This window comes from Sphaeramia orbicularis, chromosome 22, assembly GCF_902148855.1.
Source record: "Sphaeramia orbicularis chromosome 22, fSphaOr1.1, whole genome shotgun sequence".
NCBI lineage: Eukaryota > Metazoa > Chordata > Actinopteri > Kurtiformes > Apogonidae > Sphaeramia > Sphaeramia orbicularis.
In genome coordinates this window covers 27,969,368-27,995,061 of record NC_043978.1, presented here as the reverse complement: position 1 = coordinate 27,995,061, position 25,694 = coordinate 27,969,368, and the positions used below count along the sequence as shown (strand labels likewise).

The following is a 25,694-nucleotide window of genomic DNA, read 5'->3' as shown; positions in this document are numbered from 1 at the left end:
GTAGATGATCGTACATTTTAAAATGACAAGAAAATGTATTTGGGTTGTAACCTACAAGGAAGACTGCACTATGTAATGATAGTTCGTCTCATTTCAGTCTGCATTCTTCCATTACCTTGATGTTCTCCACTGTGCGTTTGAGTGGATTGACTGCTTGAGGCATGAGCTGCAGCCAGTTGCAGGCGGTGGTGTGGAGGGTCCTCATCCAGGCTGGCTGGGCGTCAGATGTGGACGAAGTGTGCTGCTGCTGCTGCTGTTGCTTCTTCTCCGTCTCATAGGCCAGGTCGTCCTCATCCTCCAACATCTGCATTTTCAGCATCTTACCCATCATGTCAATGCCTGCGCAGCCCGGGGGAGAACGGTGCAAGTGAGCGGGTGGGGAGGTGGAGGATGGGAGGGAGACCAGGCCATGGTGGAAGGTAGGACGAGAACAAATTAATTGAGGGGCAAAGTAACAGCTTACCTTAGTATGTTAGAAGAATTTATAGAGGATTTGTAACAGACACAAATTAGGAATATAGTGGGTCACATAAAACACACAAGGCTTCAGGCAAGAGGGAAAACAAAATGAATATTTTCAACAAAATTAACAACATAGTTCCCAGGTGGACAAAAGAACTGTATCCTTGACCCATCTGTAAAGAAAAAAAAAGTAACAAGCAAAGTCAGGGTTTGAGACAGAAACTGGAGGGAGGGATAAGCAGGGATACAGGAGTGGTGTTTCGGATGCTTCAGCAGCTGGAATCTGTGCGAGTTCCGAGAGCGTTTTGTAACACAAATGGGGAGTAAAGACATAGTGGACAGGCTAAAGGGATGGGGAGGTGTGCAGCTCTTCAGAGTCTTATTCTGGAGGGGAGGGTGTGGGGACAATATCCCAGCAAAGCGGCATGATGGCAGTGAAATACAGCTGCTGGAGGGTGAGGACACACACTCTCTTGCTTTAGGAACCTGAATACCACGATTAAAACTGCAACTTCAAAAGTATACATGTTAAATAGATGACTGCAGTACACATGATAACCTAGATTTTTTCAGTCCTGTTACAGATAACTGGGCTTTGGGTTTAGACCAAAGTTCTTCAATTTGTCTGTTTTTATTTATTTTTTATTTTTTAAATTTGGTTGAACTTGTTCTGTTCTTTGACATGTTTCTGGAGGTGTTTGATGAGGCTGATGGGGTTATATTTTGAAACACTGTCTCTCCATACAAAGCAAATGGATGCGGACCATGTTGGCATAGTGAGTTCATCCAAACTGATGACCCTTTTTTAGCTCTAGACACTCACAGCTGACATCTAACTGTTACATGCCTAGAATTCCCATTCTCACCAATATCTGATCTAGAGTCTGTATCGGATCAATGCATGTCTACCCCTTATTCTACTGAAACCAATACACAATGCAAGATGACAGCCTTGTTAGCAATACCCTTAATATGCTCTTTGCCATCTCAAACACATTACTCTGCCCAAAGCAGATGTAAATACTGTTTGAGATCTTGACCACTCCTCGCACCTGGAAAAGTCCGAATTAAAACACTGGAATAGAAGAGAAATGGTTAATGATCTGCCCTAAGTGAAAAAAAAATTCATTAGAAAAGAACAAAGATATGGAGAACAAACCGAAAATGTTGTGTTTGAGTGACAGCAGACCAGAGTACAGAGGGTAACTTGCTTGGACATACCCTGAGTGGTGAGCAAGACCTTCTCGGCATTGCTAGGCAACCCGAGCCAAGATGGAGTCTGAGTGTCAGGGAGCATCTCTACCCAGTGCATGAACTCCTCCCGCCTGCGACAAACCAAACATTTGGTATAAGTGAAGTCATCAGAAAAAGTGTTTTTCTACAGATGCATGTGAGACTGACTGACCGAATGCCATCAGGCATCTTGATGTCCTTGTGTCCGTCCACCTTCAGAGCCAGTTTGAACTCGCTGTCGAAGCTGCCCTTTGTGAAAATACGTTCCAGGAAAGTGATGAGCAGTCGCTGGTCAAATTCGTTGTCAATGCGACCTCCATAGATGGACTGGGCCATGAGGGTTTTCAGAGCCGCCCAGGGGATCTTATCTGGTGCAATGTTCTGACGTCCCTGTGTATATGAGGCAAAATTTGATGTTTAGTGTGCTGTTAAATATTGCTACACAATTAACCATTTTAAGTAAGAAATGTATGCAATATACATCTGATTTCATGTTGACATAGGCTGTATCTGCAGATGTGTCTATGACTGTACTACTTATAAAAGCAACATCAGAAGCTGTGTTTCCATCAGTGTATTATTATAAACATTTTTTTGCAGTTACATGAAAATGCAGCTATAGGAATGTTTGTTAATCCCCAACCTTAGCAGTGTCATCCAGCCAAGTGTCAACTGTGTCACAGGCAGAACGCAGATCAGACTCTCCAAATTCATATTTCTTAGACCAGCCCAGCGGTGCATACCGCAGACGCTCCTGAATGACAGCGTGGAACCAGGCCAGCAGGAAGTAGAGGCGAGCACGCTCATTGGGGGCCTGTAGAAACATGGGATGAAGTTAATTTAGAGAGAGCACTGATGCTAATCATTAAGCTTTTGAAGAAAATATACAACTTTGTGTGGCTGAATCCATCTGAAGTTACCTTGCACATGCGAGCCACAGGGATGCTGCTAAAGGTCCTGAGCATGTTGGCTTTAACACCTGGAGGAGGCTCAAACACAAAGATACGACCAGCACGGAGCAGATTGACTGGAACCTGGAAGGAAAATGGGAAGTAGAAATATGAGGAGTAAGGATGAGAAAGGAGAAGGAATGAAAATCTCAGATGCAATAATTTTCCAATTTTGGGCTGGCACTGACGTTAAGCGTAAGAATTTTGCCAAAACCAACATTTTTGATTATTTACTTTCATGTTGCTTGTCACTAACTGCTAGCAGGCAACCCTAAAAGTTTACATCAGGGCCGCCCAAATACTTTTGGCCCTGACAAGTTGCTTGTCCTCATCATCTTGAAAATTCTACAAAGTCATAATAGTATTAACTACAAGATGCATATTTTGTGAAGCTACAATGAAGGCTAATTAATGCCAGTCAAAAAGATGACCATAAGCAGATACCATGATCAATATATTTGTAAGTGATATGGTGTACCTTGGGGTTGATCTCCATAGTGAGGAAAAGCCTGAAGCTGGCATGAGGTTGCATAGAGTGGAGCTTCTTCTCCAGCTGCATCAGCCAACCAGGAGCCAGATGGACGTTCTCCAACATCACCCACCTATGTGATTGCAACAGCGTGAGTGTACGATAAAATAAGACGCACATGCTCTCAAAATTAACAAAAAACATGACCCACCTTCCAGACTTGACAGCTGTGTTGATGTCTCGGTCAGCCTTGTTGAAGCCCTCAGCTGAACCTGTAGACCACAGAAGAAAACGATCATTTTTAATAACATCATTAAGACATAGGATTTTAAAAAGTGTTGGTTTTTGAAGGTTTGCATCCTAACCAATGGAAATGGAGGTGATTTGTTTGTTCTCCTCAGCAGCCAGATCTCTGACCAGACCAGAAGCATCATAACCTGGCACAGAACACATCAACACTGGAGTGCTGGGCTTCACCTGAGGACAAAGGGGAAGGAACATCAGTATCATATCAACAGCAAAGACAATGGCATAACATCTCTGGAGCAAAAATTAAAACAATGCTTGTTTGTACCTCACTGTCCACGATATTAGCCAGGTCCAGAGGCTGCTCGATGATGCTCATGAAGGTCTCTCCCAGAACCTTTGACACAAAAATGTGTGACATGGCCAGCAGACGATCTGGACGGAAAGTCTGGATCAGCAGCAGCTGGTGCACTGCCTGGCCAATGGAAGCTGCAGAAAGGACGAGAGGACGGGTCAGATAAATGAACACATCCACTATAAAATATATGCACAGTCTGCTGGGTTTAACATTTGTAAATAATTTACAAAATATGAGAAGTGTATATTCTTACTGGACTGTTTCTCCTCCGACCACAGATAAGGAACGGCCAGCTCTGGGGTGTTACTCTCAAGCCACATGAAGAATTGCTGCGGGAAAAAACAAACTGATAATGAGCCTCAATACAGTTCTCTTTACACTTATGCAGTGTTGGTTTAAAAACATAACATAAGCACTATGTTCCTTTACTTAAGTAAAAATACTAATAGTTTAGTTGGTTAATCTATAGAACTGCATTGTATTCTTTCAGACTATCAGATGTTTATATCAGCCCTGTTTCGTGAGCACCACATATTTCAAAAACTTTACTTTTTCATGAGCTCAGAAAAATGTTTCATTTTCATGTTTGTCAGTATGTCCTTTCCAGCCAATTCAAGAGTGTTTTAAAGACTATATAATTTTAGGATGAGAACAAAAAAGTCAAAACAAAGGAAACCCCCATCCTTCACATTATCACAAACACTTAAATATCAACACATTTGCAGATGCACTGGAAAGAACGGGGTGAAAAACTAATCTTAAAAGTAACATAAGACAGCAGATAAATGTAGTGCAGAAAAAGTAAAAAGCTGCAGACTTGTGTGCAGGGTCTGTACTTAAAGCAGAGTTCTACAGTAGGATTTTCTACCACTGGTCAATACTTACCTCATCAGCCTCAACTTTGGCCACCAGGTCTTTGAATGCAGGCAGGCGGCTGAGGCGGACCATGGCCTCACTCTGTTCTGTGGACAGACCCTTCACCTTGGGCAGTGACATACCCGTCAGGACAATCTCCTTACCACGGAGGAAATGCTGGAACTCCGCATCATATGAAGGCTCACTGCAAACAAGTCATCAAATTTTTATGAGTGGTTTATATACATTACTAACACAGTAATATGATCTTTAATATTCTTGAAGTGGATTCTTACTTAGTCATGCCCTTCAGACTGATTTTAGCCAGAAGCATGGCAAAGGTGATGTGATCCTGATGCAGCATACCTCTGGCTACTCTGTTGAAAGCAACCTACATCCACAGAAATGTGATATAAGTAGATATAGCAAAATGACTCATACCAAAGAGAATATTTGTTTCAAAAATGTTCTATGGTTCAAACCTGGAAGAGGTCCTTGGTGATGAGGGCCAGTCTCTGAGAGTGATCAGTGATACTCTTGAGGTTGGCGTTCTCATAAAGCACAGTATGGTAGGTATCCAGGAAAAAGTGAAGGGAGTACTGGTACAGGAAGTGCATCTGGAAGGAAAAGAAAGGTAGATGTTTTAAATTTTTGGTATGAAGTTCTCCTTTGATGTCCATGATTTAGCGAATGTTAAAATGAGAAGAGTTTCTAAATATTATAAGCAAACCTGGTTCAGAGCCTCCATGGTGAAGTAGATGCTGCTGCAGGCTGAGGACAGAGACAGGTACTGCTGAGACACTGCCTCCACCTCAGCCATGATGATATCTGTCTCCTCCACCTTTCGGGTCACCTCAGCTGCCTCCCTCTTTAGGTTCTCCAGGGTGGTGATGATGGTGTCATCATCCAGGATACGGCCCTTAACTTCATTCAGGGCCTGCAGCAGGGATTTCTCAAGCTGGCGGAGACGCAGCTGGAACTCACCTGAAAGAAGGCAGGGGAGTCACTGATGGGCTCTAGAAAGTCAACAACTATGGCTACGTCAGTCTCCCACAGCCCCGTCTGTCTGTGTTTACAACAATCTATAGCCCTGTCACATCATATACTCATTTGGTCTCACCCTGCAGTTTGAGGAGATCAGAGCGTTTCTCATCCACATCAGGTCTCTCAGCCTTTAGGACTTCGTTGAGACACTGGCTCTGGAGGCTGCTCCGTGTCACGGTGAAGTTGACAAAAGTCACACGAGAACATAGATCTGGTGGGAACTCAACCTGTATGAAGACAACGTCATAAAGGTCAAATTAACCATGTAATTTTTTCTATGTCTTGTTCTATGAGCAAGAAAACAAAGTAATTAAGCTTCATGTTTACCAGTATTAGCCATTGACAAAACCTATGTAAGTTTCCTCACCGTTGGGTCTCGTGTGGAGAGGAAGATGACGAATGAAGGTGACAGATCAATATCCTGGTCTCCGAGGGTGATGAGGACACGCCCTCCAGTTCTGCGGACCTCCCTGTTCAGCACTGGGTTTAAGATGGGGTCGTAACTTTCCACGTCCTGAAAAGTTTAGAAAACAATGACTATAAACTGAGATACTCCTTTGAGGAACACAAAAGTGGGGAAAAGTGACCACATGGCAGAAAAATCAAATGTATTCACTGAGACTTACCTGGACCAGCAGTGGGTTACCAAAACGCAGGGCACTCTCCAGGTTCTTCCTGAAAGCATCATCCAAGAAACTGGTCCTGGTGATCTTTCGGTCTTTGTACTCATTCATTATGAACTCCGTAGCCTGACCTGATGGATCAATGATGAGCGGGTATCTGGAAAAACAATGGGGTAGGTTCTGCATAAAATATTGTTTCATCCCAAGGCAAATAATCACATAGTAACTCCTGATATTTTCCCAAAAGTAATAAAACTAGAGCACTCCGTTTAGAAAGTAAAGTCACTGACCTGTTAAACCTCTTAAGCATGATGGCGTTTTCAGTGCAGAGGTCATCAGCTGGGAGGGAGTTGGCTTGCCAGCGGAGTCTCTCATCTGCGTTGGACAGGTACTCAGTTCTGGCGATGTCGGTACGGAACTGGAGAGTGATTAAGAGCAATGAGAATCAGAAAGCCATATTTTATGACATCAGATTACACAATACATATACTTTTCTGGATGGTAGGTTCTGATATTAAAACCCATCAATCAGGAAATGCAGGTAGATTTACCCTTATGAGTGAATTCTCTGGTAAGTAAATGCTGATACCAAAGCAGAACGAATTTTAGTGCTCCTCTCCTGCCTTGAAGCATGTCTGATTTTTACCCATATACATAGGGAGGGGGACCTCATGATGCATTCATGGGCATCTAATAAACTCAACATACCTGAATGTTGGCTTGCTGCAGGTGATGAGACCAAGTAGTGAACAGGTTCTGTCTCATCTGTTGTTCAAAGTAGCCAGCATAGGTAATGAATGCAGCAGAGAGCAGACAGTCTCCAGCGATGGTAGACATCTGGTTCTTGAAGGTCTCACTGGTCTTTTCCCAGCGCTCTCTTTCAGCTGATAGACTCTTGAGTAGAGCTGTACTCCGATTCACCTGGAAACAGACAGAAGAAGTGTTCAGAAAATTCACCAAGACCCTTCATGTTGCTTTGGGATTTAAGTTGTTTAATGAGCTGTTACCTTAGCTTCCACTGCAGCGAGGTCAGCCTTGATGGCCTGGGCCTCTGAGATGAGAACAGCATACTCCTCCTTGTAGCGAGCGATGCTAGCCTCCAGGTCTCTGATCATTTGTTCTACCTCTTCCGCTTTGGTTTTGTTGTCTGTGGCGTCATCTTCAAGCTTCTGCAGTTCGTTACGCAGAGGCTCCACACGCTTCAGCATGTCAGCATAGTTAAGCTACGGGAAAGGCAAAACACACATTCAAATAAACCTCCCTTTTACCGTGACATCATCTTCACGATTTTAGTTTCCTTACCTGAGCAATGGCCCATTTCACCATGGGGCCGCAGGCCAGTGAGGCCCTGTTGACTTGGTCATAGTTGTAACTTGGGTTGGAGAGGTAGTTCTTCTTCATCTTCTCACGGATGGAGTCACTGAGTGAAGCATTAACACACACAACAGAAGTCACAACATAAAACTTAACACAGTCTTAAGATGGTAGGGGAAACCCTGAAGTGTGTTTTTATATAGGTACTTTTAAGGGGGCAAAGTTTTGCCAGGCTAGCAAAGGGCAGTTAATTCTGTTTGTGATTTTGACAGTGTTTTCACAAGTGTTTCATTAGTCCATTATGACCTGCATGAGTTAAATTTCATTTCTCATGATTGTGTAATGTGTTTAGCTGCCACTGAGAAAACAAATTTAGACCATTTCAATCATGTAAGGTTGTCAGACAAGCTCAGAATGAGTGACCTTCACTGCAATAACTCAGTTTTACTAGTGTTACGAACAGATTAGTGATTTCTGTCAGTAACTGCTCATGTATTGCAGAAAGGGCAAAGTGTTTTCTTAAATGGTGAGCACATTTTTGCTTTCCCTGCACCTAATATAATAATGGGAAATGGATTGCGTTTAGTTAAATGATGTTTTTTTTTTTCCCAAAAAAAAACTCGCAACCAAACCCCCACCTCGTGTCTAATCCCTCCAAAAACCCAAGGGAAACCCTGGAATAAATGGCTGCAAAGTGTAAAGAAAACATAAATAAAAATTACAATCACAGAAAATGAGAAATTTCTCTTCCATTGTTAGGATTTTCCATGGAGTTGAGCGTGTTCAATCATTAAAAATACAAAATCATAACAATGAACTTTTATAGTTACCAAGTGATTTTCTGATTGAACAAAAATCAGGTTGTGAGGCTCGATTCTGTGAAGGTACAATCAGGTTCCACTCACAGGATCCATTTTACAACTTGATTGCTTTACATTGATTGTCCTTCAGATTAAACTACGTTAAGTGTCTGACACTGTTACCTCATCTCCTCAGAGGAGAAGTTGACTATGCTGCTGATGAAATTGTCCTTGATAATAACTTGTCTGATTTTTTTCCAGTCATTGGTCTCCTCGCCCAGCATGAGGCAGATAGACTCCAGGGCCAGTTTGACTGCAGAGGGGGGGTTGGTCATAGCTCGCACTTCTACTAGGTGCTGCCGCTTAATAGAGCTCACAGCTTGTTAGGTGATAGCAGGTATGCGTTTGAAGAAAGGAGGAGTGACGAGAGCAAAAGAAGAGATGGAAAAGACAGAAAAAGGGAGAGAAAGACAGAGGTCTTTAGTTAATTTAGAAATGCATTTGTTCTTATTTCACCTGATTTCTTCAGCAGAGAAGTTAACAATGGTGGGGATGAAGTTCTCTCTCATGATGATGGAACGAATCTGCTTCCAGTCAGTTGTGCTTTCTCCCAGGAGCAAGCAGATGGACTCCAGGGCCAGTTTTACAGCTGCAGGTGGATTGGCCATGGAACGCACCTCCACCAGGTGCTGCTTCTTAATGGACTTAACAGCTACCAATATCAGGTGGAAAATAATGATTATGATGAGGAGGGGGAAGTGATGAAGGGAGGATGTGAGCAGAAATCAAACTGTTAACTGGAAAGGCCTTGGGCCATAAGTGAACAGAAGAGAAAATGGCAGCCCATACCTTAAACATGTAAACATTTGAACAAGTTTCGAAAAGAATTCAATTAAACACAGTATGACTGCTGAGAGTAAATAAGCCACTGTACCATTCTGAGCCTCAATAACAGCAGGCTCCACTTGGTCCAAGTCCTGTTTGACACTCAGCTGTTTGTCCTTGATCACCTCCTGCTGCTTGTACACAGCCTCCTGGATCTCCTGACTCATCACCTACAATCACAATGAAGTAAAGTTTAACATTTTTAAATGTGCAGTGGAGTCAGGGAGATTACTTTTGTAACTGCGTCAAAATGGCAAATCCAAGGAGGCAGAAAAATACATCTAGTATACCTTCTTCTTCTCTGCCTCCTGCTGGTCTTTGACCATCTTCTTCAGTTTGTCATTGGCAGCAGCATTCTTTGCTTCCAACTCTTGGCTCTTGATTCTCAGGTCACGACGAAGCTCCTCCACCTTGATGCAGACACAAATACAATCAGGGAGTCAGACAAGAAAAACCAATAGGGAGTTTAAGCGGGGACATTTTAAGGACTGTTCATGATAAGTTTTCATTGGTTTGAAGGGATGAAGTCTTGGTCAAGTTGGTGAAATACGTGATAATAAAGCGGCACAAAACCATCTAAGCACATAGCATCATGGGTTTGACACAGCAAGTATTTTACCTGATCAACAGTTTCTTTGATCTTACGGAGACCAACATTGAGATGCATCTGCTGCTCCTCCAACTCACTGCGTTTCTCATTGAACAGGTTGGCGTACTGGTTGATGAAGTCAAGGTAGTGTCTGGGGGTGATGGCCATGGTGTGGCCACCTCGCTTGGCCAGTCGGTTGTTCGCCTGCAAAGGGTTGACAATTAGCGAATCCCTCAAACAATATGATGTAGTGTAAGACAGTTTTTTTGTGAACGCCTTCCCACCTGGTGGAGTGTCTGGTGTACAAACACACAGCCGTTGACGATGGCCTCACGGTGAGATGGTGGCTGGGGCAGTTTGTCGTAAACAATGGGCATGTAGTCTGGCACCTTGTAGTTGGGCTTCTCCAGGTCCATCTTGCTGGTGAACTCCTTACCCACCTGATACAGGGCCTCAGTGGACCAGTCTCCAAACCAGTTCAGCACACATCTGATAAAATACAAAAGAACTGAGTCACCGTGCAAAACGCCATCATTACCGAGACTGCCCCCTTTTCTCTGGCATGATAAATCATGCTCCTTGATCAGTATGTGTGTACCTGTTGAAGAGAGCAGGAGATGTGGCAGCTCTGTCCTTGAGGCCTTCTGATGAGGGGTTCATGGTGAAAACCACGTGGAGGTTCCTGATCACCTGGCTGGTGAACCACTTGTACAGCTCCTCATGTGTGTCAAGCATTAGACCCTCTTTCTGAGCTCCCTCCTTACACTGAGTCATCAGGGTGGCATATTCATCTCCTTCAAACAGGCCAGGAACCTAAAAGAGCAGAACAAGAAAAATATATAAAGATCGACAATGCTATACATAAAAAAACAACACAAAGCAGCCAGTTGTTCCCAATTATTTCTAGTGACGCAGCATTAAAACCTGTTCTTGTGGCACTGCCACAACTGGCATAAACACTTACCATAAAAGAAGTCAGACAATGAAAAGTAAATAACACTGTATTCCAAAGACAACCAAAAAAGAAGGGGCACAATGACAGTATTGCGTTACCTCTCCATTGGCCAGAAGAGTGTTCATTCTCTCAAGGAAACCAGAGTCCAGTACATTGGACTCATCCATGATGAAGGCAATCTTCTCATTCTTGCAACCTGATCGACGCAGCACTGTCCGCAGGTCTTCATCAAAGTCCTCTCCTGTGTATTTCCTGTGTACCTGAAAACACACACACAAATCAATACATGCAGAAAGGTCAGAGTACACAGGTAGCTTTACTCATCTCCACATTTGTCCTACCAACCTTGATCTGGTAGACACTCAGACCGTTCATCCAGGCAACAAAGCGAGACAGAGTGGTCTTTCCTGCTCCACTCACACCGATCAACAACAGATGGCCCTGAGGCTGACGGAAGATTCTGCAGGAGGATATGCACTTTTAAGATAACACAGTAAACTCTAATTTGTTGCAATGTCCTGTCACGAAAGAAGTTAACATTAGATAATTAGTGAATCAGCAGTACTGTTAAGCTCCTCACCTGTCAATTCTCAGGACATGGTCCAACACCTCATTAAAGAGCACAAGAGGAACATCCAGCTCCTCTTCATAGAAGACCTTCAGACGGGCCTTCACATAGTCCCTCAGTTCCTCCTGTTCCACTGGGATGTAATCCTGCATGCACAAAAATACAGTAATGTTAAAAAAAAACGATGCTACTGCGCAGTCATTTCGAAATACTGCATAATATGTATTATCAATGAAAATGGTGCAGTTGTCAAATCGGTTCAGTTTACCTTGGAGAGCCAGTTGCTGTAAAGGATGGGTCTGTTAAGAGCCTTCTCCTTATCGATGTTGGGGAAGTGTTTGAGAGCAACGGTATCGATGTTTTCATCTGTCCACCTTCTTTCTTCATCTCCAACCAGCCTGAAAAGAAGAGTATAACCAAGTCAACTTTTAGTACATCACTGTACCAGATCAGTTACATGGCACTTAAAAAAAGACACACATATGAACACCTAAAACACTACCAAAATATACAAAAAGTCTCTCCTCTTTAAGTGAAAAGACTCATTAATTTAGACTAACCTATCCTGGAAGAGTCGTAGAGCCTCATGGGCCCAGATACGAATGAGCCCCTCCACAGGCAGAGTCTCAAGTGGCCGCAGAGCCTCGAAGATGCCCCTCACCCAGCGGGTCATTTCTCTGGGAGAGTAGATGTAGTGGGGCTGGGTGTCCTGGGTGAACCGCTCCTGAAGAGGGAAACAATATGCCAACAAGAGTCAACAAGGATACTCACCATGAAAATTAAAGATGATCGATAAAATATCTTTCTTTTCACTTGTTTTTTATTGGGTTTTCTTTGACCCTATTCCCAATGTGCACTTGTTTATCTCAATGCAGATTTTTCATTCTATCCTTTACCTGAGACATAGTGTAGAACTCCACCATGGCAGCAGTCAGAGGTTCAGCATAGGTGCGCAGAGAGGGGATGAGGCGCAACATGGCCCGGTTGAAGGTACCATAAATCTGAGTGAGAGATGCTGGTCCTGGATAGTCCACATACACCACAGGAACATGACGCAGGAATCTGAAGCAGTCCAACACAACAAGTTAGGATCTGTTACAGTTTGTATTGTGTTTATGTCCATGTACCAGATAATATTTCATTAATCTCTCATTTTTCTAATTAGAATAATGTTAAGTATGTATACTGCACCTGTGAGTGAGGGGCTTTCTGCCAGGGTCTGTGGGAGGATTACAGGCTCCCACAAACTGGATCCTCTCCAGTTTGACCCAAGTCTGATCTGAGGTGCGGTAGAACCCTCCATGTTCCACCATCTGTAAAAATAACACCAGACAAGCCGTTACTACAACTTTCACTCGAATATTTTTCTGTAGATACATAGTACACAACAGAATCAGTGGACTATACCTGTCGCAGGAAAGAGATGACTCTCTGTGTGCCGTACTTGTCCATGTCAGGCAAATTGATTTCATCACAGAACAACACTAGCCACTTGCCGAGTTGGACGGGGGCGAGGACAACACCGTTGGGAGTACGGCGATACTCACAGTAGTGGTCGAAGGTCTTCAGCAGCAGCTCTGGTGTCGTGGCACTAGAAAAGTTCAAACCCACAACCTGGTAAAGAGGGGAGCAAGAATTGGTCACTACAAGTTTGCACTGAAAAATATATCTTTCATTTAACAATCATGACATGATCTTTCAAGTGTTTTGTAATATTTCATTAAAAACAAGCTGTTGTCACATCTGACCTCCATGTCCGGCAGGGCCCTGAGAGCGCTAAACAGGGTCATGGTCTTTCCAGAGCCAGGAGGTCCACACAACACTAGCGGCTTGTGTTCTGCCAGCCATGTGTAAAGCAAAGCCTCGTGGCGAACAGTGTCCAACGTGGGAACAACAACATCAGGGGATGCCACCTTGTGAGTTTCCACCTCAATCTGGGGCACCTTACCCTGCCAGGACTGCCACTCTCCTGAGATGCACACCTGAATGAAAACAATGGAATGAGACACTGAAACGAAGACTATAACCATTTCAGTTTGAAATCTTGCAGAGACTTGCAAAGAGTCATTTAACAGAAAGAGCTTCAGTAGACTCCTCCGTACCTCGTAGTCAATGATGGGAACATTGGGGGCAGAGGGGAGGGGTACGGTGGTGATGCGTCGGATATATTCCCCAAGCTCAGCCCTCATCTTGAGCCGCCCATCACCAGAGAAGGACCACAGCACAGCGTAGATCAGATATCTCTGCAGAGAGATCACATCACACAAATGATCAGTTGGAGTAATTATTTATTGTCCGATCTTCACGTAAGGCATATGAATGTTTCTCTGGGTAGAACAGAGAACATAAAAGTACCTGCATGTATCTCTCCAGCTGATCGATGGGCATGGGGAAGTCTGGGTGGTTGTTGTTGTATAGAGCCACATTGCGGCAGGCCTGGTGCAGCATTGAGAACAGGGAACCCAAGCAGCGCAGGCGGGTGAAGTCCATGATGTGTTCCATCTTTGAGGCGTGCTCCAACGCCTTGATGACCAGGCCTGTAGAGGTAAAGTAAGGCTGCAGAATACCTGCAGAATCACGCTGGATCTGAAAGACGAGTGTCATAAAAGATTTGTCTTGAATACGTGGCAGGTGTTCCTTGTTTTGTTTATGATTCTTGCCCATACAACGACAGCATTAAGAATTAATATCAATCACCTGTCAAATCACCATAAGAGCACATGACAAATCCACTAAGTCACACTGAAAAGAAATCCCAAAACTCAAACTGATCACCATCTGCCATTTTCTATATGTACTTCATTATGTATATTTATTAATAAAATGGTTCAATTCAAAGTAAAGTAAAAGCAACTTTTTCCTCTTGGTTAATATTAAAAACGGTCATTTAAGTTAAATACATTACCGTGACATATTTTAAAAAGAACATTTTCAGCTATACTGTCCCATTTTGTGCTCTCTTCCCTTTGATTACCTGTAGCATTGGTGATGCAGTTTCCTCCTCATCCTCTGTACCCTTTCTCTTGCGCTGAGCTTCATCCTCTCCCTCGTCCAGTGGGATGCTGCGCATGCGAGCCAGGAAGTTGTTAAAGATCATGTCGGTGCTGAGGACGTCCTCACTGAACCAGACCATACCACAACGAGACACGGTGGCCAAGGTAGCATACTTAAGGTCCTGTACCTCAAACATCACACGCACCTGGAAATGGAGAGAATAACTTAAGGTAATTTTAAAGATTCAACAGCTGTAAAAAGGAAATGAGAGGTTGAAATCCAAAGCACTTACATTTGGTGGCAAGCTAAGACGCTCTCCGTTGGGTAGAGTGAGCAGCTTGTTGTCATCCAGGACAGAGTTGAGATTTTCAACCCACTCAGGGTCGACATCTCCATCAAAGATGATCCACTGTCGCTTCTGCAGTTCACCTCGAACATTATCAATGATCCTGGAATTGAAAGTTACCATTATGTAATAATATGTAATTTGCAGAGAAGAGATTAACTGAGTGACATGAAATCCTCATGAATGAGGCATGTTGCAGAACATACTTCCTGAGGATGTGTGTGAACAAGCCATCGGTCCATTCGCGGGTGTTGGGGTCCAGGGTTCCATAAAGGTGGTCCTTGCTAATAGCCTTGGGATCAATGATGTGGGCCACACCCTCCACTCCTTCCAGCCTTTCCAAAGCCTTGAGCAGCACTCGCCAAGCCATGGTTTTTCCACTGCCTGAGGGTCCAACCATCATTAGACCATGGTTGATCTGTGTGATCTGGTACAGCTGGAGCACCTGGAATTGGTTCAACGGCATTTCAGAGTCAGAAAAATATGCATCCATTAAAAAGCAGCTTTAAAAACAGCTAAGCTACTTAAGGAGGCAGCTCAGAATTCTGCTGATTCTGATTTACATATTTATTTTATGTCTGCTTTTTCATTTAAGCATATTTTTGAACAAGACTGAATGTCTAAGAACTGCTGCAAAGGACTTTCATCTTCTCTATCGCTGGATGTCCCTTAATCAGTATTCACTTAAATATAGAGAAGCATCTACAAAAAACATTTTTTTCATTATATATGGATTTTGAATACAGCATCATCATACATATCCACACCTCTGTCTTTGCTGACTTGTGTTAATTACACATAGATGCATACCTTCTCCACCCATAGGCTGCCCACATCATCACCATCTCCATAGGTGAGGTACATCTCTGCACAGACTTTCTTTAGCTCCTCCCTCAGAGCAGTCATCTCTCCACGGTGGTACTGTACTCCAGGGAAAACATCAGACAGCAAGCTGAACAGCAGAGGGATGTCCTCTGCCACCAGTTTGGGCACCATAGTCTCACACACACTCTGGATCAGGATCTAAAGGAACAAAACAAAACCAATGTCATGAAATGACTCATGGTATTCAGAATGAAAGGTTTTCAATTGCATCTTCTACAGATTTGAAGAACTTCAAAGTTTCTGAAAAAAAAAAATCACTTTTATACCTCCTGCTCAGGAAGATTCTCCGCGATCTCATTCTCATCAACATCCTCTCCACGCTCAAGTTTCTCCCTTTTGATCCTCTGGATGCGCTCACGTTTGACGTTGCCAGCACTGATCAGCACACTCTTGAGGGCTCGAAGACCAAAATCATAGTGACTCTGGGATGACAGCTGCTCATCACACAGCCTGAAATAGAAAAAGCACATCAAATTCAGAGAAGTATCTCTAAAAAGATATTTAAGCAATTTTCAGTTCAACAGTACATACTTAAAGAAGGGTACAATCTTCTTGGCAAGGATCTCAGCCGTGCGGAAACCTTGAGAGTAGAGCATAACCTGGGCGATGAGCTGGCGATCAGGCTTGGTCATGGCCAAGCTACGGAACAGCTTCTTCAGATTGTCAGGCAGGTTGGATCGACCAGCATAGCCAGGGTTCATGGTGATGAAGATGGCCATGTCTGGGCTCACCTTCACCTGCTTGTTCAGGAGTTCAGTGGTGATAGGCACACCTGAAAGAAAGACAGAACTTATTTACAATTTGTCTGTTCCTTCTCATGTAAGAAGGACTTGCACATCTTTTCAAACTGTAATTCTTACTCCTGTCTCTGTTGGGGTTGCTATGCTCCCTCAGGGCCACCTGGATGTACTGGACCTGCTGAGACACGGCCGACAGCATTCTCTCCTCAAGACGATTGAACTCGTCAAAGCAACCCCAAGCTCCGACCTGGCACAGACCCACGAAGATACGACCCATGGCCTGCAGATGAGAGAGAAGAAAGTTAAATACCAAACATAAGAAAAAAAAAACAAGTTAAACCAAATCCTAAGTGCTTTCTGGTGTTCCATGTACAAGGCATGAGAATGCAATGCATTCACTTCAGAAAATATTAATTCAAAATATATAAAAACATCATATTTTTCCACTATAGCAATACAAGATGAGTACACTGATGCATGACATGAAGACAACTGAGTTTTAAAAAATGTTCTTTTCCTTTAAAATAACGATAGAGGTTCTCAAAACAAGATCATGTATCAAATTTAGAAAAGTACTGTAGCCTAAAAATTAAGACAATCACTGCAGTCCTGTACCTGGAAGTCAAATGTCTCATCACAGTTGAAGACCAGGACAAAGCGGCCAAGCTGGTGACCAAGGGCTTTCACTGACTCAGTCTTTCCTGTGCCAGCAGGGCCTAGAAATGGGAAAAAACAAAGAAATTCATTGTTATTAGTTTTTCCCATAGAGGATATTCATCATCTCCATTTAATGAAATTATGCAGCATTTTGTTTTCATACCAAATGGTGACCCTCCAAGGCGGGCCTCCAGAGCCTGGGTCATTGTGAGATAGCAGCGGTCTGTCAGAGGTGTCTGGACCAGCTTGTCCTGGACACCCAAGTACTCGAAGCCGTAGTTGAACTTTGCGTTGGCCATCTGAATAGACAGTTGCTGCAGGACGTCAGTCTGCTTGGGGTCAAAGTAGAAACGCATCTGGCTGAGCCACTCGAAGGACTTGGGGTTGTCAATTTTGTTCTTAATCAAAGTCCTGGTAACGTCACGCTGGTGCACCAGCTCTGTGATCTAAGACAGAACAGACAAGAGTGTCAGAAACCACTTCTTTGCATGTTATTCAGTTCAAACATATTTTTAAAAATTCCTTCTAACCAGATGTTCCAGTTTCCTCCTGCGGAGAGGAGGCTGCTCCATCAGCACAGTGTCAGCCAACACGTTGAGAGTGGCCTCCACATTTGTCAATACGTTCTGCATGGGTGACATGTCCCCTCCACCAGAGATAGTGGTCAAGGCAGATTCAATGTTCTCAGACCAGGCAATCTGAGTGGACAGGACAACCAGCTGGGCCTGTATGGAGAGTAGACAGATACAGACATTACATACAACAAATATCTTCAAGAGTGTGTTGCATCAATACACATTTCTTTTTTTATACTAAAAAAAATAAAAAATCACAAAGTGTTAATACTAGCTCAATATGAATGATGAAATTTAATCCTCTCCTTAATCTCCAGTTTAGTTTTACTATAAACTTAGATGCCATTTAATTCTGTTGCACCATACACTTCTTTTTTCTCGAGGAGAACCTGCCCCTGAGTTTTAAGATGATGCTGCTGAATTTGTGTGAAGATATCGTTTGTAGTAGTAAACAACCTAACATTTCATGGAATACAGAGGATACTGATTACATTTCTGGCCAGATTTCTGTAAATTTCAGGATATATCAATAAAAATACTTTTACTTGAATTAAGATTACTTTTTAAATTGTACAACAGAGGTCTGCTTTATGATAAATGCTGGTGATTGCAGAGTACTGAATTGTGGGGGGTGCTACTAACCTGGTAACGATCAATCCAGGTGATGTACTGGTTCAGGTCGATGCCACTGCCCTTGTTGAAGCCTGTGACCTCTGTGACAGACTCAGCCAACAGCTTGGCCAGTGTCACTCTCATCTCTTTCTCCACGAGAGTCAGCCATTCATTGATTTTGGGGTGCTCAGTGATGGAGACCGGGGTCTTATACAGAATCTCTTCACCCTCTCGTGAAGAGATTCCCAGCACCACCGTGTTGTCTTCATTGAGCAAAATGCTGGACACACCAGCAAACATTTTCTTGAAGTGTTTTTGCAGTTTGGCCACGTTCTTGCTGTTGCCAATGATCTCAAGCAGATCCTCATCTCCAACGAAGTAGAACCTGAAAATGATAAGGATGACAACCAGTTGAGGGAATGTTCAGTTAGTTAATGCATTCACCAGGTGCCATCATCCCTGCTGTCATCATCTTACCTGGGGAATGAGGATCTCTCCCTCTCCAGGTATTCTCCAAGAGCTTTCTGGATTTTTCCAAGAAGGTCAGCCAGACGCTCCAGGGACCTCTGCACTCCCTGAATGTTCAGCACATCCATCACCAAGGGTGATTTTGTCACCTTTTTCATTAGGGCCAAGAACTCTGTGCTGATGCTGTGAAAATAAAAATTAAAAAAAAAAAAGAAACCACAGTAGTTTACAACAGGCTATGGTGCTAAACATTTGAACAGTAAAAACTGGTAGGTGGTGTGAAAATCTTTATTGAAAAATCCTTCACCAATGCGTAGTTTTGTTTGTTTATTTTAACAGTTCAATCTGTTCAGAGTTTGACACTTATGATTTTTTCATATTCATGTGCTGACAGTGTCTTTGTGCTCAGAAGACTTTCACAGAAGCAGAAAACGTGTTTATATTTGCACAGTTAAGAATTGGACTAAATGTGCAATGTGGGTGGAAGAAAAGATGTTTACCAACTAACCAGGTCATTTTTTTGTGGAAAAAACCCCCCAAACAAACAATTAAACTCATTACTATCCATTGCAGTGTATTTTCTAGTATTGAAATGTGGATATGGCTGCTGAAATTAAACATTTTAAAAATCGTTTAGAAACATGAGCTCTGGATTTACCTCTGGAATCGCTGTGTTTCTACAGGAAGCAGATGTTTGATGTCTGCGCTGCCTGTGAAGATGCCCTCCAGGTAGACCCAACGACGCTGGACATCAATCCAAACATCAAACAGAGCCATGATGCGGTTCAGCTTGTCCTCCCAGCTCAAAGCATCTTCCTCAAACACCTGAGGAGAAAAGACGAGCAAATAATGGTGATGAATTTACGAAAGAAAAAATAAAGCCTTGAAATTTTTTAAACAACATAACTTCCTTTACCTTGTAGTAAGGAGACAGCTTCATGGCAGACACACTGTTGATGTGTTCTTTGACCTTGTTAAAGAGGTCGTCCCAGCCCCGAATCAGACGACATTTGTTCTGGTAGTTCACCAGGTCGAGTTCATACGAGTTCCACACTTCACGGATCTGAAGAGTAGCAACCAAATCATTAATATAGGTTTTTTCTTTATTTTTTAATATAAATATAAACTTTCCACATTTCTTTCAAACTCTTCTGCCTTTTCTTCACCTGTTTAAGGAACTCCTCCAAGGCCATTTCTCCCTGAGCAACCAGGAGAACATCCTTCACAACCATTTCGTTCTTCTGTAGATCCACATCCCAGATCTGTCCCAGGGTCAGCTCTGATGTGACCCAGTTGACATGCAAACGCTTCATCAACTGCTTCCAGTGGCGGTCTTTCAAAGCCTCAGACTTCAGCTCAATCACCAACATGTTCACCTGTTGAATGATGGTATATAGAAGAGGGATTAACTGACAGTTTTTTGTTTTCTTGCGTACTGCTTGTTGAGTTTAGTAAGGAGAATCAACTGCCCCACCTTCAGGTATCCTTTAAGCAGCCTCTGGACGTACTCATAGGAGGCGTACTGTCTCAGTCTTGCTTGGAAGTTCTTCAACTGGTTCAGAAGACCATCCAGACTCTGACGAAGCTAAAACACAAAAACATAACAGCTGTAAGACATTTACTGTTACCACTGAGTTGACATCATTTACGTTGCCTGATGCGTTCATTACCTTACGAGGTTGCACAGACACCCATGGCTGTTCTTTCATCTGGTCGATTTGCTCCCAGACCTTTGAGAGCTCTGACCACACCTCCTTCAGGTCATGCAGCTCCTCCAATGCCACCTGGAAGTCACCACAAAACACAAACACAGCTTAGAGTGGAATTTAGAAGGGTAACTAAATAGACCAACTAATTAATCAATAACGTCTGGAAAAGAATTATCAATTTAACTTGTTGGCATTAATTTTCATGTCTTGCTGATATTACCTGCACTCTCTCTTCACTACCACTCAGCAGCCCAGTGTCCGTGAGCTCCAGAGCCTCTTTGGCACGAGCACATTTCTCCCTTTCGACCTTCAGACGGCCAAAGTTTCCTTCATAGATTGTCAGAGACTGAAGAGCCTCCTCAGGACGCAGGTTACCCTGATGGAGCAAATTATGAATGTCATATGTCATGTCAAAGCAAAGAAAAGCACAGACTTCCATCTGCTGAACTCTTGTGACTGTCATGTAAACAATGTTCTATGAGCAAATTGTTTTGTTTATTTTAAGAAGGCCTCTTACAGCAACTGGTTTGGTCTTCTCCCAGTCATTGAGCAGGTCAGTGGTGCGGTTTTCTACAGCTTTGTCCTCCTGGACAATCTTCATCTGCAGGTTGGCAACTTGCTGCTGGATAGCTGTATCTTTACGTTTCATGATGTCACTGAAGGCCCCCCATTCTCCTTCAATGTTATCGATGTAGAGCCAGGATGGAGGGAACTGGAATCTCTGCTTCTCCAGCAAACGCTGTCCGTTACGGAACAACTACGGACACACAAGTACAATATATATTTATAAACCATTGTTGTATTCTGAAATGTGCAATAGTAAAGGACAATAGTGGAAGGACACTGAAGTTTTAATGAAATACTCACATCCACATTTTTCTCAAACTGTTTGATTTTCCGTTTCAGGGTCTGGACATAGGTTATGAAGTTGACAGCATCTGAGGTGCTCGCTGTGTCCACAGAATGTTGTTCTAGGTCTTGACGAGACTAGTAAAGAAACCGGAAAAAACAGCTAATGCAAACATACATTTTATGTAATACTCTTTTCATCTGTGTCCCTCCTTTCACTGTCATGCATTACCTTGGAGATCTGGGCATGGAAGTCCTGCATGTTCTGCCCGAGCATCTGGCCAAACTTGCTGAGCACTTCTTTGTGCCAGGAATCATACTTCAAGTTCACCTTGGACTGGACCTGTTGACAAGGGCAGACACAGGTTAAAAAAAGAAACATCAAGCAATGAACAATACTTTTTGTAGGACACTTGCAAAAATTTAATATTTATTCTGTACTTCTGATAACATGAGCTCATTACAAGAGTTATGAGGGGGTCTTTTTAACAACTGCAAATTTAAAAAAAAAATTGCACTGAGCCCAGTGAATAAAATTACCTTGCCATAGTCAATGACCACAGGTCCAAAATCTTTCCGGGTCTCTGCATTGTCAAAGGTTCCACGTGCTTTGCGGATCTGGACCAGCAGGGCTTGCCACTTGGTGAGGTCTTCACCCAAACGGTTGTAGATGTTCTCAGCTTGCATGTCCCACAAGCACTGGTACTGAAGCCACACCTGTTTACAAGCAACACAATTATGTGATGAAAGTCACTGGATAAAAAACAAAGATGCATCCATGCCAAAACACTTTACCATGCAGTCATGAAACAGTAACAAAAAATTAGGCTGAAACTCTTAATCTATCTTTCAATGAGACAGTTTCCCCTCATTTTGTATTTCTGTTGACAAAACAATGCAGCTCTTACCTTAACATACTGCTCCACCTCATTGACGATGTCTTCGACTGCATTGTAAGCCTCCTCTAACGCTGCAGGGCCATCTGGCATCCTGGTGAGAGCATTTCTATAGAACTTCTCCTCCTCTGACAGCTCATAGTGGACGCCCACCTGGTAAAGAACAGAGTAAATTAGGAAAGAAACAGCAGACCACTTTGACATGTTTTTCTTGGTTGATTCCAATTTATTCCACCCTGCCACTTCCTGTTTTGTATCTTTCAAAGAGTTATAATTGACAGCACTGACAAACGTTCGTGGCACTTAAAGGGAAAATTCAACTCTATGCAGACAAACCATTATCAAATAAGTCTGACATTTTCTCCACAGGTTATACAAGTTGCACAAATGAATCGTTAACTTAAAAAAGTATTTCTGTCTGTATCTTCAAAGAACAACCTATTAAATTTTGGAGCACATTGATAAAAAGCAGAAATCTAAATATTCACTAGACATGTTCTCAAATGATTTTTTCCTTTATTAAAGCACAACTTGCTTTAATGACTCTACTACCTACACTGTTTTAACATTCCCACCTGGTATCTCTGGCTCTGAATCCTGGGAAGAGAGAGGATGACCATCTTCCAAGCAAACATCTCCTGGTAAAGCTTGTAGCGACAGTCTTCAATTGGTGGGTTCAGGTAGATCACCTGGTTAGTAATCCTCAGCTCATGGACAACATTCTTAGGAGAGAAGGTAATAAAAAGATCACTAATTTTGTCTTTGTGTGGACACATAAAAGCAGAGCACAACATGTCACTGTAAATAACAAATGTAACAAACATGACAAGAGAAGACAGGTTCTGTATATTTCTAGTGCATACCTTGATCTTGGGTTCTCCTCCTGGTTTGTGGCTCACTTGTGGAGCCTCTGTGTCCATGTCCACATCAGCTTTGTCCTCCACCTGACCCCGAAGCACCTGGGTCCAGGCTTTAAGGCCTGCCTGCAGACGCACTCCCAGAATGCGCTCAATCTATGAAAGATAGACAAAATTAATCAATCAATCAGTAGTTCTGTTACGGTTACAACATTTTGAGACCATTATCAACGCAAAAGAAAAACAAGCAAACTTCAAAGTGAGTTGAAATGGCAAGGAATTCTAAAACTCCAATTTTTTCCAATACCTTTAAAACCAAAATTTGTTACAGAGGGTGGAATGACAAAATTCATTACTTTTAACAAGCCTCTACTAAAGCCTAAATGTACTATTCAAAAGCGTTTCAAAGTGCATAACTCAATTTTCTGCATATCAATTGAAGGCACCGACAATGTTACTGAAAATGTACTTGTCAAAATAATAACATTCTAAACATGTATAAAAGGGTAAAAATTATATATATATATATATATATATATATATATATATATATATATATATATATATATATATATATATATATATATTTATTTATTTATTTATTTTATTTTATTTTATTTTTTTTACTTTTTTACAATTTGGACAAAATGTTTTAAAATTATGAGGCAAAACACTAACAACACTAGGGAAACATTAAATGAAAGAAAATAAATAGAATCTCTGAATTGATGCATGATACCAACCTCAATGTCGAGTTTGTTGACCCAGATGGGCAGGTTGGAATATGAGTGCAGGTTCAGATCGTCCACAGCCTTCTGGACTCGGTTCAGGATGTCAGAGAAGGTCTTGTTGTCAAACATACAGGTCTCCAGAGAGCGAACCTCGAGATCTATCTTCTCCTCAATCAGCAAGAGGTCATCCACCTGGAAAGAATGCATATAAATATTTAAATGTCTGTTCTGAGTAATTACGTGACCTTCTGTGGTGGGACTTCTTCCACTCTAACCTTCTCCTGGAAGTTGAAGACAGTCTCAGCCAGCCTCTGAACGTATGGATCCAGCTTGTATGATTCCCAAACCAGAGTGATGCCCTCGGTAACTAAAGCCTGAACCTCCTTCTTCAGCCCGGCAACCAGTAAAGAGATGGAGGACCTCTCTTCCACCTTCTCGCATGTGCGTTCATAGGTGCGCACACTCTCGATCAAAGAGATGGCAAACGGATACAGCTGGTTAGCCTGGTGGGCTTTGTTGACAATGGCCAGAGGAACACGGAAGCTCAGCCACTTGAGGTTACGGACTTCTTTGGATAAGGTGATGATCTCTGGAAGGAAGTTGACTTTGAGCTTGAGCATGTTGCCTGTGCGTCCACGGGCACGAGTGCTTTCAATGGTGAAGATGCGACCAGATACACCAAGGTTACGCTGCTGCACCTGATTTACAAAAAGACAGGGATGACAAACATTATCTATGTGAATTATTAAAATAAAAAATGCAACTACAAAGACAGATAATATTCAATGGTTATTTGGCTATCAACCTGAAATACAATGGGAAATACTTTTCAATCTGACCTGACATGTAATTAATGGGTAAGATCTGAATATACAGTCGTACCACATGGGCCTAATGATAAATGACATACCTTGCGAGCCCAGTCATCAAATATCTCCTGTGTATTCAGTTTAGCTCTGAAGCTGTCTCCATCCTGCTTCAGCTTCAGCCCCTCCACGTGATTCTCCCAGCCTTTACCCAGGACGTCCTCCACTCGCTTCATGTACGCAGTCAGCTGACGATCGATCTGCTTAGCCCAGATGATGGAGCCTGACACGGGAGGCAGGTCCCTGACGTGGCTCATCTTACAGGCCTGGCTCTGAGGATACTGGACTTTGAACTTGTCATGCAGAGACTCGATGTCATCCTTCACACGCTGGATGAGCTGCGTCTGGTACTCACGGATGGCACCGCGAATGTGGGGGCGCACAAAGAGAGCATTGAAGCGGGAGAAGATACGGAACATCTCATTGGCGTTCTTGGCGGTTCCCAGCTGATCACGCAGACGAGCAGTGATACGGGTCTCCACACGGTCGATGCGCTCGTCGTAGCGCTTCATGGCAGCTTCCCAGGCTTCCATGCCTTCCTTAGACACATCCAGGCCGTCAACCTCTTTCACATTCTCATATGCCAGGTTGACCTCCTCAATAGCATTGGCATCAGCTGCATCAATGAGAACTCCAGCCACTTTCATGTCTTGGGGCTCAACTGTCTCTCCAGGTGCGTGTTGTGGCACAGCAGAAACCTGGAGGAAAAAAAATTACAGAATATAAGGAAAGAGGGAAAAAAGCCAATGTACCACATAGCTGAAGCTGTTATTATATAAACTCAGGCTAAAATCAGGCTGCATTTGTAAATAAGAATCTGTTCTTAATTGCTTGCCTGGGTAAAGAAAGGTTAAATAAATAAACCAATAATGTGTATTTTACCTGTGGCCTAAGCACACGGACAATGACAGCCCTCAGCTGCTCATGCTGCCTTCTGAAACGTCTCATGTGGTCCAGACGTGACTGGAGTTTCCTGTGAGCTGGGCTCAGACGCCACACCATCTTCAGGTTCTCCTCTCGCTTCCGCTTCACAATGTCCCTCAAAAGCACCTGCAGTTTCTCATACTCATCCTCCCAGGTCTGGAACACCTCGAAGCAAGCCACCATCACCTACACACAAGAGTGCAAAGAGCGTATAGATATAGCAAGCATAAATTA

The 25,694-nt window shown here is 42.9% G+C and overlaps 1 protein-coding gene across 3 annotated transcripts in view; it reads right to left on the bottom strand.

Annotated features, from left to right (window-relative positions):
- The window catches only part of dync1h1 (dynein, cytoplasmic 1, heavy chain 1), a 33,370-nt gene that overhangs the window by 4,052 nt on the left and 3,624 nt on the right, over window positions 1–25,694 (bottom strand). Inside the window, exons 7-73 of one of the 3 annotated variants that reach the window (XM_030127241.1) lie at window positions 25,419–25,646; window positions 24,581–25,234; window positions 23,946–24,368; window positions 23,683–23,862; window positions 22,946–23,095; window positions 22,658–22,804; window positions 22,095–22,235; window positions 21,727–21,903; window positions 21,419–21,529; window positions 21,205–21,324; window positions 20,855–21,094; window positions 20,558–20,713; window positions 20,299–20,412; window positions 20,103–20,213; window positions 19,795–20,004; window positions 19,545–19,691; window positions 19,287–19,453; window positions 18,638–18,811; window positions 18,191–18,545; window positions 17,504–17,698; window positions 17,137–17,419; window positions 16,932–17,032; window positions 16,437–16,596; window positions 16,108–16,348; window positions 15,843–16,026; window positions 15,502–15,714; window positions 14,898–15,136; window positions 14,638–14,794; window positions 14,326–14,550; window positions 13,707–13,937; window positions 13,454–13,594; window positions 13,100–13,333; window positions 12,759–12,965; window positions 12,543–12,664; window positions 12,248–12,413; window positions 11,912–12,075; window positions 11,620–11,749; window positions 11,364–11,497; window positions 11,129–11,243; window positions 10,882–11,043; window positions 10,427–10,641; window positions 10,113–10,317; window positions 9,859–10,032; window positions 9,530–9,649; window positions 9,289–9,409; window positions 8,871–9,066; window positions 7,543–7,660; window positions 7,248–7,463; window positions 6,949–7,161; window positions 6,531–6,658; window positions 6,244–6,397; window positions 5,985–6,131; window positions 5,694–5,844; window positions 5,304–5,557; window positions 5,056–5,190; window positions 4,870–4,964; window positions 4,604–4,778; window positions 3,972–4,047; window positions 3,689–3,849; window positions 3,480–3,591; window positions 3,326–3,386; window positions 3,124–3,247; window positions 2,616–2,729; window positions 2,339–2,509; window positions 1,868–2,085; window positions 1,684–1,787; window positions 116–339 (exon numbers count right to left, since the gene is read on the bottom strand). In XM_030127241.1, the coding sequence (XP_029983101.1) occupies window positions 116–339; window positions 1,684–1,787; window positions 1,868–2,085; window positions 2,339–2,509; window positions 2,616–2,729; window positions 3,124–3,247; window positions 3,326–3,386; window positions 3,480–3,591; window positions 3,689–3,849; window positions 3,972–4,047; window positions 4,604–4,778; window positions 4,870–4,964; window positions 5,056–5,190; window positions 5,304–5,557; window positions 5,694–5,844; window positions 5,985–6,131; window positions 6,244–6,397; window positions 6,531–6,658; window positions 6,949–7,161; window positions 7,248–7,463; window positions 7,543–7,660; window positions 8,871–9,066; window positions 9,289–9,409; window positions 9,530–9,649; window positions 9,859–10,032; window positions 10,113–10,317; window positions 10,427–10,641; window positions 10,882–11,043; window positions 11,129–11,243; window positions 11,364–11,497; window positions 11,620–11,749; window positions 11,912–12,075; window positions 12,248–12,413; window positions 12,543–12,664; window positions 12,759–12,965; window positions 13,100–13,333; window positions 13,454–13,594; window positions 13,707–13,937; window positions 14,326–14,550; window positions 14,638–14,794; window positions 14,898–15,136; window positions 15,502–15,714; window positions 15,843–16,026; window positions 16,108–16,348; window positions 16,437–16,596; window positions 16,932–17,032; window positions 17,137–17,419; window positions 17,504–17,698; window positions 18,191–18,545; window positions 18,638–18,811; window positions 19,287–19,453; window positions 19,545–19,691; window positions 19,795–20,004; window positions 20,103–20,213; window positions 20,299–20,412; window positions 20,558–20,713; window positions 20,855–21,094; window positions 21,205–21,324; window positions 21,419–21,529; window positions 21,727–21,903; window positions 22,095–22,235; window positions 22,658–22,804; window positions 22,946–23,095; window positions 23,683–23,862; window positions 23,946–24,368; window positions 24,581–25,234; window positions 25,419–25,646 (11,991 nt within the window). Of the gene's footprint in view, window positions 1–115; window positions 340–1,683; window positions 1,788–1,867; window positions 2,086–2,338; window positions 2,510–2,615; window positions 2,730–3,123; window positions 3,248–3,325; window positions 3,387–3,479; window positions 3,592–3,688; window positions 3,850–3,971; window positions 4,048–4,603; window positions 4,782–4,869; window positions 4,965–5,055; window positions 5,191–5,303; window positions 5,558–5,693; window positions 5,845–5,984; window positions 6,132–6,243; window positions 6,398–6,530; window positions 6,659–6,948; window positions 7,162–7,247; window positions 7,464–7,542; window positions 7,661–8,537; window positions 8,734–8,870; window positions 9,067–9,288; window positions 9,410–9,529; window positions 9,650–9,858; window positions 10,033–10,112; window positions 10,318–10,426; window positions 10,642–10,881; window positions 11,044–11,128; window positions 11,244–11,363; window positions 11,498–11,619; window positions 11,750–11,911; window positions 12,076–12,247; window positions 12,414–12,542; window positions 12,665–12,758; window positions 12,966–13,099; window positions 13,334–13,453; window positions 13,595–13,706; window positions 13,938–14,325; window positions 14,551–14,637; window positions 14,795–14,897; window positions 15,137–15,501; window positions 15,715–15,842; window positions 16,027–16,107; window positions 16,349–16,436; window positions 16,597–16,931; window positions 17,033–17,136; window positions 17,420–17,503; window positions 17,699–18,190; window positions 18,546–18,637; window positions 18,812–19,286; window positions 19,454–19,544; window positions 19,692–19,794; window positions 20,005–20,102; window positions 20,214–20,298; window positions 20,413–20,557; window positions 20,714–20,854; window positions 21,095–21,204; window positions 21,325–21,418; window positions 21,530–21,726; window positions 21,904–22,094; window positions 22,236–22,657; window positions 22,805–22,945; window positions 23,096–23,682; window positions 23,863–23,945; window positions 24,369–24,580; window positions 25,235–25,418; window positions 25,647–25,694 lie in introns of all 3 variants that reach the window. The other 2 variants (XM_030127243.1, XM_030127242.1) reach the window with 2 other exon arrangements.